The sequence below is a fragment of the Pleurotus ostreatus genome (genome assembly GCF_014466165.1).
Source record: "Pleurotus ostreatus strain PC9 chromosome Unknown scaffold_5, whole genome shotgun sequence".
NCBI classification, from domain to species: domain Eukaryota; kingdom Fungi; phylum Basidiomycota; class Agaricomycetes; order Agaricales; family Pleurotaceae; genus Pleurotus; species Pleurotus ostreatus.
The window spans coordinates 1,443,785-1,457,816 of NW_023503160.1; the positions used below are offsets into that span (position 1 = coordinate 1,443,785).

General features: G+C 53.5%; 3 protein-coding genes across 3 annotated transcripts; 1 reads left to right on the forward strand and 2 right to left on the reverse strand.

The window, feature by feature from the left end:
* Positions 1–171: 171 nt before the first annotated feature.
* On the forward strand, positions 172–1,931 carry PC9H_007497 (uncharacterized protein; the record flags this gene model as incomplete). The annotated part of the gene is made up of 6 exons (XM_036777028.1): positions 172–330; positions 543–697; positions 864–972; positions 1,041–1,070; positions 1,171–1,245; positions 1,347–1,931. The coding sequence occupies 6 exons, from the start codon at positions 172–174 to the stop codon at positions 1,929–1,931; spliced, it is 1,113 nt and encodes a 370-aa protein (XP_036630648.1).
* A 3,252-nt stretch (positions 1,932–5,183) lies between these two features.
* On the reverse strand, positions 5,184–6,158 carry PC9H_007498 (uncharacterized protein; the record flags this gene model as incomplete). The annotated part of the gene is made up of 2 exons (XM_036777029.1): positions 5,184–5,468; positions 5,565–6,158. The coding sequence occupies 2 exons, from the start codon at positions 6,156–6,158 to the stop codon at positions 5,184–5,186; spliced, it is 879 nt and encodes a 292-aa protein (XP_036630649.1).
* A 3,621-nt stretch (positions 6,159–9,779) lies between these two features.
* Positions 9,780–13,383, reverse strand: PC9H_007499 (uncharacterized protein; the record flags this gene model as incomplete). The annotated part of the gene is made up of 11 exons (XM_036777030.1): positions 9,780–9,919; positions 10,111–10,129; positions 10,222–10,305; positions 10,368–11,161; positions 11,221–11,268; positions 11,347–11,857; positions 11,920–12,150; positions 12,210–12,753; positions 12,804–12,936; positions 12,992–13,078; positions 13,131–13,383. The coding sequence occupies 11 exons, from the start codon at positions 13,381–13,383 to the stop codon at positions 9,780–9,782; spliced, it is 2,844 nt and encodes a 947-aa protein (XP_036630650.1).
* Between the last annotated feature and the right edge of the window lie 649 nt (positions 13,384–14,032).

Genomic DNA, 14,032 nt, shown 5'->3' on the forward strand with positions numbered 1-14,032 from the left:
AGTGCGTATACTATACAGTGTAGCAGCCACCATCGCTGCACAGAGTCAGACCGTCGAAGTCTACCCACTACCCATCACCGTCGGCATCGCTGCCTTACCAACGCCAAAGCTTGAAGCTTGAGGTCCTTCCTGAACTACGTCGACTACCCACCGGCACCCTCAAGAATCAAGATGGCACCCCCCTTCATATCGACGGCCATACCCTCATCGCATCCAAATAATGGGAACGCGAAATCCCTCAACAAACTCCTGCGCAAGTCTGCAAAGACGCTCATGCGGTCACATCGCTTCAAGATTCCGAAGTATGATCTGCCGATACGGCTGCGGCCGGTGAGTACATCACTATTTCTTCTTGAATTGGGGAGGAAGAGGGAACAAAGGAAGTGACAGGGAGGGGAGGGGATAATAATCATACAGCGGTTAGCTGTCGACGCGCCTCCTCCCTTGAATCCGGACCCACGCTCAATCCCCATGCAACGCGCCCTCACCCTCTAACATTTCCTGCACTAAGCTAACATCTAACCTTCCCTTCCCTTTCCTAGTGGTTCCTCGTCCTCACAACCCTCGTCATGATCATCCTCGCCTTCCTCGGGTTCACCAACTTCGCCCACGCGCTCCCCCTCAACGACAAAATCCTCCACTTCGTGTGCTTCATGCTTGCGACCGGCGTCTTCTATTTTATATTTGATGTCGAGGAGTGAGTGTCTAATTCGATTTCAAATACTCAATTTTACTCCGGTTTACCAATATCCCGTATTCCAATGCTTCGATATTCCCCATCCCCCGACCTAGGATAGTGGATGCTGAGGCTCAGTGCTGGTTGAGATTGATTACTGACGCTCGTTTCTTTTGTGGATTTCTAGGGAGGCGCGCCGGATATGGTTCTGGCGGCACGCGAACATGCTGCTTACTGGCTTCATATGTTTCTTCTGCGGCGGCATTATGAGCGAGTTCGTTCAGTCCATGTTACCTGTGAGTCTCTTCTCCTTTGGTTTCCCCTACTGAATTTTAGTTCGTCAATACTGATGGCTCGTTGATAGTATAAGGAGTTCCAGTTCGGTGATGTCGTGGTACGTCGCTTCGATTCAATCATCTATCCTACAATCTGCCTTCTTGAATCTACAACTGACGATGTCCTGGATCGCATTACTTCTTACCTATTCCCTGTAGGCGAACCTTATGGGATCCTCTGTGGGGTTGTACGTCGCGTACCATTTGGAGAAGTATTACCGATACCGGAGGGAGGTGAGTGTCGTTTTGCCGTTTCTTTATTTTTTTGCACGTCATAATTTCAATTCCTCACTTAACTAACTCATCCTGACTACCCATACTCGCGTCCAATGTAGATCGCCCGCCTGTACCGCCCCATCGAGACCGACTACTCGTCGGACGACTCCGAGGACGAGGATTCGTTCAGCATGACGGCGCAGCTTCTCCCCCTCCACACCACCACCCGCCCCTCCTCGAACACCAACACCAACAACACCAACACCCACTCCAACACCAGCGACCCATTCAGCGATCCTCCAAACAACACCCGCGATAACCGCAGTAGCGCGAATAACTCGCGCTACATCCCGTCGAACACGGCGAAGCTGCGCGAGCAGCGGCAGAGGAACGGGGGGAAGAAGAAGTCGGTGAGGTTTACGGATGTGTGGGATGCGGGGGAGCGGGAGGAGCTGTTTGCTGTGGGGGATGCGGGGGAGAGCGATGAGGATGACGAGGATGTGCCGCTGGCGGTGAGGAAGGGGAGCTTGACTACGGGTGGGAGGGATGTGAATGGGCGGGGAAGTGGTACAGGGAGAGGAGAAGGAGGGACAGTGAGTGGTATAGGGAATGGGAGTGGTACGGACGCAGTCGTCGCGGCGCAATCCCAATCCCACGTCGACTCGCGGCAGGATATCCCGAGAATATATGTCACGGACTCATAGCTATATATGATGTAGCTTGTGGCTTAGCTGGACCTCTGCTCCTCGTTCCTTGCGCTTTGCATTTTATGCTTTGCACTTTAAATTTGCTATCCTCGTACACTCACACTTACGCTTACACACGTTGGTTTATTTTATTTATCATCCGAATCGCGAATCGAGGACTCGTGCATATGTACGTCGAATTCTCTGGGTTTTTGCCATTTGGGTTCGCGACCGAAGGACTGGGTACTGAACTAAGTACTGAGGACTAAGTACTGAGGACTAAGTACTGGGCATGCAATACATGTGGCGAACAGTACTTGTGCGTAGCACGTAGACGCTGAGTGCGTCGCCACATCGCGAATATGCATATTCGTATAATCAGTAATCATATCGTGCGCCGTCGTCAATTCCCTTTCGAACGTATACGTAGGCAGCATCAAAGCGTGTTATATTGATAATCCAAATATCCAAATAGCATCCCGAGTCCCGTCACAGACAAAGGAGTTGCAAAGCAGAGGAATCCAAATCCAAATCCGATGTTTATCAGTCCGCATCCATAATCCATAATCCATAATCCATAATCCATAATCCATATTCCGCATTCCGTGAATAATGCAAGTACGTAAGTATATATGTGAGGTGTGAGTCGTGAATATGTTCTAAAATCTAACTCGAGCCAATTCTCTAAGTAAATACCGCTCGCCGTCCACGCCTCCGTTCTACGCGCCATCGCCATACCTCCCGCCCAGGTCCACGGCCGCGGGACCCGCTCCCCACTCCCCACTCCACCGCACTCCACTCCACGCCTATGACCAAAGAGACAATCCTCCCACCCATCCCACCCAACGAGACTGCCCTCCACGAAACCATATAGCCGCCCAGCGGCCCAGCAATGCATCCACCGACACGCCGCTTTTCCTACACACACGCTACGAGACCGCGAGGGCTCACGGCATCTCCAGTCCAGAACTCAAAACCCGTGTCGTCGCAGGGAAATAGGCAACACATCGGCGCCATTGGCGACGAATCAAGCGTGGGCGTGTAGTGCAGCATTGCGTGAGGAGTGAGCGTTGGGTAAAGAGGCGAGGAATGAGGCGCTGGGTAAGGTATCGCGGCGTTGATCATCAGTGCATCAACGGGGACATATCGTCAACATGTTGTGGGATATTTCTTGTGGGATTGACGACGATGTTATGTTTGGAAACGTGCACAACATGGAGAGCGTGGCGTTCGGTACTTGGTACGTAGTGTAGTGAAGGCGTGAGGTGTGAGGTGAAAGGTGAAGCGAGGCGAGGGGGCAAAGCAACGTGTTTTAGACTTCGCATTCCCCTTCACTTTGTATTTCGCACTTTGCACTTCGCAAGGGCGTCCGTCACACAGTTCCAAGTCGCCGTCCCGAGACACTGGAGGGTGGTGATTTCCCGCGCTCGACCAGACAACTGCGAATCCGCCTCTCCACGCTTCCAAGTCCATAATCTGCCTCCACGCTTCGAACTCGAAGTCCATGCCATGTTTTGACGGCGACTGTAGTGCGGACACCGAAAGCCCGTGAACCCGAGTCCAAGGAACCGAATCCCCGAAACCTTGGGTTGAGGAGACAGGAGACAATAGACAGTTTAGTGGGTTTTAGTGGGAGGGAGGGAGAACCGATGCGGAGCCCGATGTGGGGAGGTGCGTGCGTGTAGGAAGGTGCGTGTAGATAAGATTAGATCGAGGCGTGAATAGGGGGTAGGGGGTAGGGATAGGGGGATATAGATATAGATATAGATCCGCGGAACCAAAATCCCAAAACCAAGGGGAATTGAGAAAGGGGAACGAGAAGGGGAAAGGAAAGGGAAAGGGGAGAGGAAAGGAAGGGGGAGGAGGGGTATTGCGTTGCGTCGTGTCTAAGATTGCGAACCAATATCGAGAATGAGGATTGTCATTGTCATCGAAGCGAGACTGCGACTGCAAAAAATGCGAAAAATGCGGAGATGCGTCGAATGAGAACGTATGCGAAACGACCCCTCCTCGTCCCTCATCCCTTCCCCCTCCTGCCCTCTGCCACGCCCAATCGACCCTCGCCTATCCCAGGATCCCATCATCCTCACGTCCCACCATCCTCACGCAACCCCACCCACCCGTTCCGCTCGCCCGTATACCGTACGCTTGCTCTCTCCTAGCCACACGCCTCGGCACGCCTGCCCGCACCCGCACCTCCACGCCAATGCCCACGCCCACGCCTGAATCCACGGCGCGAGCACAACCGAGCAAGCAATCGAGTGTAATTGCGGAAAGGGGGTGTGAGGGTGAAACGGGCACGCGCGAGACTGGAGGCTCTAGGCTCTAAGTATGCGAGACACCCGCGCACACGCACACGCACACGCACACGCGAACCGCAAGACGCGAATATGCGAAATGCGAACATGCGGGAGACGAGGCCGGACGGAACCAGGTGCATGGGCGCACGTGTAGAGCGCGTGTCCGTTGTCTGCGTGTTCTGAGGGGTGGCGAGGTGCGTGGTCGATGGTGGGTCCAGGAGGAAGACAATGCGTGCGTGCGTGCGTGCGTGCGTGTGGACAAGAGCGAGGCGATGCCAGAACAGGAGTGTCCGAGTGATAATGAATCCGAAAAGCGAGTATGGCGAAGGCGATTACATGTTTTAAAAAAATGGGCTCTATCTATGTAGTTCCGAATTCCGAGTTCTAAGTTTGGAGTTTGGATGAAGAAGATGTATGGAAGTGGGGGAGGTGCTGAGAAGTTGCGCGGAACGTGTAGAAGGTGTAGAAGGTGTAGAAGTGTTGGGAAGTTGTTGGGAAGTTGTTGTTGTTGTTGTTGATGATGATCCGATGAACAATAGACCGCACCGCGTTTGGCTGCGCCACACAGTGCAGCGTAGCGCAATGTACACGAATACGCATACCGGGGCATGGCGAACCGCACAAGCTGTCACGAGGAACAGCCAGCACGCAGGCTGTAGACCGTTCACCATAGCACCGTAGCAAAGATGAACCGCAGATCCGCATGCAACGTAGCGTAGAAGGAGGAACAGCCCGACAGCCCGACGCACACGCCCTACAGCAGCAAGTACAGCAGCAAGGTTCTCCCGTTTCGTTTGTCCGTTTTTGCATTCGTCGTAAATGTAGATGTAAGGGGAAATGTGAGGAAATGTGGGAGAAATGTGAGGAAATGTAAGGGTATATTCCGTTGTATGCATGACGATGAATCGGAAATGAGGAATTGAAGAATGCACCATGCACCATGCTGTGTAGTGGGGATGGACGGATAATTTCAGAACGACCGCCTCCACTCAGCCGGGTAGCCCGCCACGCCCGCGCGCTGCATGAACTGCGGGGCGGCGCTCATGGGGAGGAACGTGGGCTCCTGCCTCTGTCCTTGCTGGAACGGGGGCTGGGGCGGGAAATAGCCTGGGTGCATCCCGGCGGAGTAGGGCTGCTGTGGAATAGTGCCCGAGTAGGGCTGCTGTGGCACACCGGCGGAGTACGGCTGGGGAGGGAGAGGGTAGGGCTGGAGGAAGCCGTTTTGGTAGGGCGGGGGCGAGATGGGGGGCGAGGACTATATGCGGGTGAACGGGTTGAATTGGTTGCACGGATGGGGATACGGATACGGGCGTGAGGGGTACGGACACGGAGGGAGAGCAGTAGGACGTACGACAAGCTGGACCTTTTTCCCGCGGGGCACCTGCACCACGAACGACGGCGGGGGCACGCCTGGTATGCCCGGTGTTATGGGGGGACTGGCGGGGTAGCCGTAGGGGGTGGGGCCGGGGAGGGGCGGGGCGATGATGTAGGCGGTGGTGGAGGGCGACTTTGAGCGGTGGCGGGGTCTGCGGGGGTGGGAGTGGGAGCGCGAGCGGTGGGAGGAGGAGGAGGAGCGCGAGTCGCGGTGGTGGTGGTGGTGATGCTGGGGAGGCGCGGGGGCGTAGACGGCGCCGTACGGTGTTGGGCCGGGGAGACCTAGCGGGACGGCCTGCTGGGCGTACATGTACCGTGCGTTGCCGTTTTGCTGTGCGTAAGGTGGGGGGCCACCGAAGGCGTAGGGTGCGCCGGGCGGAGGGGAGGGGTGGTACTGCGAGATGGAGTGGCCCGGGGTGAGGTCGTCGAGCTCTGGCGGGGGCGGGGCGAGGTCGCGCGGGGACTGCTGTGGCGGCGGCGAGTGGGTGGTGGAGTCGACCCATTTTGCGATGCGGGCTTGGGTTTCCATCTGGCGGCGGTATGCCTCGGGCGAGTAGTCGTATTCCGTCATCAGGCAATTAACGATCAACGATAATGATGTGGAGAGAGGAGAGGAAAGGGAGAGATCTAGAAGAGTGCAAGAGGAAGAGAGGCGTTGTTGTTTTTATAGAAGAGGGAGAGGGACCGCCACATGCGGAAGTTGCTCCCTCGTTGCGACTCTTGGCACATCCATCATTCCGTCCACACTCGACGACAGCATATCCACCCGTTCATTTCATTGGTTACCCGTTCATTATACTGTTACTCTAGTCTACTCTAATCATAAGGAGACCCACTCGCTCAGATGATCTAATCCACCTCCAACACCAGACCAGAACAAGACCGCAACCATAAATAGTTTGGTGACCGAGTCTCGCCAGCCGTCGTTCTTTCCCCTTCCCCGGAAATCCTCCCTTTATCAGATTCGTATTGCAAATTGCTCCCCACTCACTGTCCACAAACCACAAACCACATTTCCCCCTCTTCCGGTTCCCTCATGCGACACGTACGTCGTCATCGACATCGCCTTCGTATCCTCCCGGCCCCATCACCATCATGCGCATATTCCTCGGTCCCTTCATTCATTGCTCTCATGCACGCCTGCAAGCTTGATCCATGACCACCACCGTCAATCGAGGCTCCGACTCGTCCTTGCTAGATAATTCACCGATATCGATGACGCTCGCTGCACGTTCGCCTTCGCCTTGGCTGTACGTGATAATCCTAATTGCGGGCGGTTCGATGCATATAAACTCATGCATATGCATATGCATCAATCTCGACGTCATCCTCTCGTACTCATCCACCCTCTCTCGGATCCGCCACCTATTTCATATCGCTCATTTGCAACACCGGTGCCCCCCCACTCTCCTACTCTTTTACAAAACGCTAACGGCACTGCATCGTAATTATGACTCTCCGTATAGCTCTTATAGTAATGACCCCCGTGCGTATGACTGAGTGGATACGATCCACTATGATGAGTATGCAGTGCAAGGGTGGTGATTGGGTTGTAATTAACTGGTAATACTTCTTCATGTATGATCTATAACATGATGCATCGCCTTGATTCCTTTGATTCATAGGCAACTCGTGCTCGTGCTCGAGGAGATAAAAGTTCAAGAACACCGCGCACGATGACGATGGACGATGGATTATAAATGGATGGATGGATGGATCTCGAAGATGCTCCTTCCTTCTACAACTTGTTCTACTACTTCTTCTACTCCTCCTACACCGCATTCGTACTCGTGCATCGCCTATCAATACATGCATGCATCTTACTTAAGACAACATAAGAAGTATCATAACATCCTGTCAACCGCCGCGCAGCACCTACGCCGATAGCGCGTGCATCATACACATACACGCGCGCGCAGCGAGATAGTTCTTTTCCTTCCTCACTCACCGAGTTCCGACCTCCGATTTCGGTGCACTGGTCCTCCCTTGTCTCCTATATCCTCCTGTTTCCTGGCCCGACTCCTCACCGACCCTTCAATGCGGACTGCTTACCGTCCCCTCCACCATCCTCTTAATCGTAACCGCTCACCACACTGCTCTCTCTCTCTCTCTCGCGCGCGCATAACGCCACTAGGACTAGGACTATAACTATAACTATAACTATGGTTGCGGCTGCGATTGCGTAGTGTATAGCTATAGTATATATCAGTACCGACAATCCAGTGCAAGGTCTATGTGAAATGAATGATTGGGTGGAAGCAAATTAAATTTATATGGATATGAATGATGTATCGATGAATATTTGAACGTCAAGGTGCAATGAAGGACTCGTGCCCGCCAGGTGCTCAAAAAAATTCTTTGATAATACAACACTCCACACCACTTCGATGCACTCTCGATGCACTGTGCACGATGGATCACGCATCAGTGTCATGGATGGAGGGATGTTGAAGGTACTCCCCCTTCTCCTTCTTCCACTCCTCCTACTCCTACATCTCCTGCTTCTCCTACCTCGTACCCGTGCACCGCGTATCAACCACGTACGCACCATGCACCATGCACCAGAACATAACATAACATAACATAACACAAGAACTTGAAGCACCATAGCATAATAAATATCAATATCATATCATATCATATCGCGCGCTGCGCATCACTTGCGCAGATAAACGTACACCGTGCGGGCGCAGCGAGACAGATCCTTCCTCCGCTCAACTTTCGGTTTCGGTGCACCTCTGGACCTCCTCCTATCCCTTGACTCCTATACTCCTATACTCCCATCAAATCCCACCACCGCTACTGCTACCGTCCTTTGCCAGGCTGCCCAGGCATCACCGCACGCGCTCGGAGCTGCCTGGGGAGTACGATTACGACTACGACTACGACTTTGGGCGTGGCTTCGACTGCGACTACTACTACTATGACTGCGACTGGCGAAGGCTGTGGCTGGGACTGAGACTGTACGGCGTACATACATATATGTATACATGTAATACAGCGAATCATTGATGACTCACTCAGTGCAACTATAGCGCGCAAGGGGGAGGTCATTTAATATTTCATATTTAATATGATTGCGTTGTATGTATCATTAATTAAATGATTGATTGATGGACGGCTCGTGCGCTCTGCGCTCGCCCAAAGCGTCTGCATCAGACTTCAGTGTATTCAAAGTGCATCAGTGCATCAGTATATCAGTGTATTAGTGTATGAGTGTATTAGTCTACAGCATAGTCGACAGTATAGTCGACAGTATAGCCTTGGTGCATCACAGCTGGCCACGCACCCGTCCACGCGTCGCGTCTGCACATCTACCCGCCCGTGTATCGTGTATCGTGTATCGTGTATCGTGTATCAAGGTGATTGCGAATACTGAGGGCTGAGGAGTGAGGAGTGAATACTGACGGGGTTGACACTGCGCACGGTGCACGGTGCACGCGTCGCGCAGTCTGTCGATAGTATGATAGCATGCACGTGTTATCCGAGCTTATAGTATAATATACCTACTTCCTACCCTAGGCCTCTCCATACTATACCCTCACTTTCCCTGCCCCCTGCCCCCTATTCCCATTCGAACCCCGTGACTCCTCCGAGTTCCAGGAAGTAACTCGTCCCGGGACCGTACCAAACGCCACGGGTACTGGATAGATTGAAAATTGAAGATGGAAGAATATATTGAAGATTGAGAATTGAGAATAGGAGATTGAAGATTGAACTCTACAACGGTGCTGCAATCACACACCGTAAACCGTATACCACAGACCATAGACCGCACTCGTTCACGATATGCACATGGTCCACAATGCAGATACAGATGCAGATACAGATACAGATACAACGGACATAAGCTATGAGCCGTACCCCGCAACCCGTAAGCCGTAAGCCGTAAGCCGTAAGCGATAGAATAGGCGATGCAGTCAGAGTGATACTACATCCGGGAGCGTATGCTGGAAATACAATGTAATGTACACGGCGCAGCCGTTTAACGTTTCAAGGTTCAGTGCTTGAAATTTTGAACGTCTGAGATACCCAGTACCGATTTATTCTCCTCCCCCTCCACCCCCTAGCCTCCCAGTCCACCCTCCTTCCAATCCACCCTCCTTCCAACTCAACCCTCCATCAATCCAACCATTCCATTCTCTCAACTTAATTAACCTTTAACCTTCTTTTCCACTCCCTTCTCAACCGACTACGCTCCCTTACGCCCCGCCTCGTCCGCCTGCGCGAAGAAGCTCGTCTCCAGCTTCTCCTTGCTCCACCCATAGTGGTCGCGCAGCCGCGCGCCGAACGCCGAGATGTGGTAAGGCTGGAGCGTCGAGTCCGGGTGCGCTGTACGTACGTTCAGACGGCGGATACGTTGGTTGCATACATGGAATACATGGAATACATAGAAGGAGGGGAGGGGAGGGGAAGGGGAAGGGGGAGGTGAATGATTAGTATAAGTGTGGACGCGATATATATGGGATATAGGGAATGCGAAAGTACGAAAATGCGAAAGTGAGGAAAGACGCAGGACTTACGTTTGTGAAAGGTGATCGACTGCGTGCGATGAGGTGCAATGGGGGACAACGGAACGGATTTCAGTGAGTGAGGGGACGGGGTGAGTGGGGAGGTGGAAGCAGTTGGCGCACCTTGTCCCTGGCGCTGGGCGGCGTGAAGCGCACACTAGACCCTGCAGTACTCGGGTTGATCTCGAAGTCCAGCTCGGCCATGATCTACGAGGGTGAAAGCGAGGGTGTGGATGGGAGGGAGGGAGAAACGAGGTGTTTTCACCCACCTTCAAGAACTGCTCCCACCGCAGCGTCCCCTTGGGGGACTCCGCCTTGAACAGCACACGCACACTCTCCTTCGCCTTCTTCGACAGCTTGACGAACGGATTCGCTTCTTTCTCCTCCTTCTCCTTCTCCTTCTCCTTGCCCTTCCCCGCGGCACCGTCCCCATCCTTACCCTTATCCTTCCCCAAGCGCCAACGCGCGAAAAGGCCCTTCTTCCCCTCCTTCTCGTCGATAGGCGCGAGCCCCCCGTCGCCCGCGCCCGCGCGGGTCTTGGTCTTGGTCTTCGCCTTCTCCAGCGCATCTTTCACATACGAGTGCGACGACTGCGCTTTCTCGACTTGCGGAAGCGGGAGGGACGTCGTGGAGCCGTACACTGTTGGTGCGATGGAGCTGGCGAGAGAGGCGGTGGACGCGGCCGCGCGAGAGTGCACGGACGTTGGTGAGGTGGGCGAGGCAGGGGAAAGTGGTATAGACGTTGAAGAGGATCTCCTTTTTTTCTTCTTGGACGGGCTGGTAGGCGGGGAGATGGGTGCGGGGACGGCTGAACGGCCCACGGGGCTGGGTATAGAGGCAGCAGGCACTTTCGCCTTCTCGGCCGCGCCTTTGACCTCCTTCTCCTCCTCTTCGTCGTCCGCACCAGAATCCTCGCGACCGTCCCCATCACCGACGCCTGCAGCAGCAGCGGATTTCTTTTTCTTTTTCTTGGGCTTCTTTTTCTTCTTCTTGGGTGCGGTACTAGCGGCGTCGCCCACACTCTCAGCATCCTTGACTGTGGCTCCATGAGCAGCGGAAGGGCCTGATTATGGGTACCAACAGGTTAACGAGTTAACGGAGCAACCCATTAAATAATCTAACCTTTCCCAGGAGGAACCTTCAACTTCGGGCTCGACGAAAACATACGCCCTTGGGAGCCCATCTCAGTAAACTCCAATCGTATCCAAGAACCCAAGACATTCCCGAGCCTCAGCGATTCTCACTCACCTCTCAGCGACCCCAGCAACTTCAAAAACGAGTTCTTCTCCTTCCTCTCTTTCTCCTCCGCATCCTCAACCACAGGAGGCCGCTCATCCTCCCTTAGCGACTCGTAGAAATCATACTGATGCGCCTGATTCATCGCCTCCTTGAGCTGCTCCCTCAACTCATCCTCCGCGTCCGTATCGTATTCCCCTTCGTCACTTTCGTCGTAATCCGAGTACGGGGCGTCCGAAAATGAGGGGGAGCTGCCGTCGTCGCTAGAGGTCTCGTCGTCGGAGACGGAGAGGAGGAGGGGCATCGATTCATAGCCGCTGCCGTCGTCTTCGCCGTTGGTGAGGCGGAGGGGTTTCTTCTTGCTTCGCTTGGAGAGGGCGGGCATGTCGTCGTCATCACCGTCATCATCGTCGGGGAGTGCGCTTGATGGAATGTAGATGGCGTGCCATTGCGGATTGGGAATAAGGGCATCATCGAGCTGCCACAACGCATTGAGCGGTTTCCCGGATACACTCATGTAGTTCTGAGCATATAGGCCGAAGAATAAATAAAGAGGCCATGTCGAGAGGGAAGGAAGGTACACACGGCGTTGATAGTCTTCCACATCGACTCGAGGATGTGGGGCATTTTAGTCTTCTCAAGAGGAGAGACAAGGTCCTTCCAATTGGCCGTATTCTTCGTTGCTTCGAGGGAGTAACGCTGAGCGTCGAGGAACTCGTCGTACGCAGCTGGTGCAGAAGAACGCGAGTTCCTCCATCCCGAGGCTTCTGGCGACAAAAGCGGGGCTTCCATCAAATCGAGCAGCTCGACAGAGATCTACACCCAATATAGTTAGTTCCAGCATCGATGATATTCCATGGTGCTTGATGCATTACAGCAAGATCTCCAACGGAATCCCATAGTGCTTGGGGGAAGCGCTTGGCGTGGTGGGGTGCTTCTTCAACTGCATCGTGGAGGAGTTGGAAGAGCACGCCGGTGGGGTACGGTCCTTCCGGGAAGCACAGCTCGATGACGATCGAGTCAATGAATGATTTGCACGCGTCTTTGATCTTCAGACCCGCCCAATCGAACACTATCATGTCGTCATCGGGGTCCGTCGAGCCCTCTTTTTCTTTCTTGTGTTTGAAATAGTGGACGTACGGAGCTGTCTGGGGGTCAGTACGCTGATTTGATGTTGGTAAATGAAGCGAAAGCATACGCGTGACGGCAGCTATGGTAGCGAACTGCTTTTGCGTGATTCCGACGAGTACTTGGACGAGGTCGTACAGCACGAGGAAGCGCTCTCGTATTCTTGCATCGCTTTTCAGAAGTACCTTTACTCCAGACGACGTCGCGTCCGCTAACCCCATCTCTCCCAAGTCGATCAGGGAGTACAGGATCAATCGCCACGCAGACGCGAGCAGGTACGAATTGTGGATTCTATGCTGATGGTATCATATGCTGGAGAGGGCTTTGAGGAGAGGGCTAACCTAGAGATAACGAGTGAAGCAGTAGACGGCTTTGGTGACACACTACTGGGGGGAGTACGTGCAGTGATCTCGGCGTGCATAAGCGAATAGAACAACTCGGGATTGTGGAGGCTGCGAATGTCATCCAAATACGCTGACGCGCTATCAGAATTCCACATCAAACACTGAGTACTGAGACGTTGAGGTACCATTGCACTGAGATTCAGCAATTTCTAGACATTTCTCTAGCGAAAAGGGTGCAGCTACAGCTTTCTTGGCCTTGTCGGTGAGATCCTCTGCAGGGCATTTTCGTTGGGACGACTGTATTAACCACCAGATGCGACGCACCAGCAAGGAGGTCCAACTTCTCTCTGCCCGTCATCTTGCCCAGATGCATCATCTCACCAGTCCCAAAGGAACCGTACTTGCCATGTCTCAGCGTCAGTGCACGAGAGGTGGTTGGTCTCTCGCCCTTATCGTTCTTGGTTCCCTGATATCTAGCTGATACATTCTTAGGCCCGACTTTGACGACGGATTTGGACTTTGCGTTGGTCGAGGAAGCATTTGGCTTCCGTTGGGCTGAATCTGACTTTGGAGGCATGGGCGTTCGGAGTAAAGATGCATCAGGAAGTTCGATCAGGGTTGCATGTTCCCTCTTCAGGGGGAGATATAGATAAAGTGTAGGAAGCTCAACTGTGTTCGAGAATAGTACCTATGAGGCCGTATGATGGATAGTAATTTTGTAGTACATTGCACTCGCAGATCGTCCCAACGAACGCAAAAAGCTCCCCAAGCTTCGCCTGAAACGTTTCACAGTCAGAACTGTGGTTTGGGTGGCTTTAGCTCTTTCCAACAATGCAAGGGCTCATTCCTCCGAACTCATTGCCTGAATAGACATTTATAGCTGCTGCTTACTGACTCCGTTAAGCTAAATCCAGCTCCAGAGCCCCTGTTGCGACCCAGGGGCGGTCACGCGTTGTGTACCAGCCAATTACGATGAAAGTCTTGGTTTCTATCGACGAATCGCCTGTTTCATTGTCTTCGGTGCTACGGAGAGCAGTGGTTACTCGAACATGCGCCATGATTCTCATTCATGGCCCGAAACACCCCTCAGCAGGGCGCCTGTCTGTCACTCACCATTTGTGGTCCATTCCTCGACACAGCCGGAATCACCTGAAACCCTGATGTGAAGCATGAACCTCGGTGTAATCAATCCAAAAAGTCAAAAGCGGCCTTGTCCACCTCTGTTT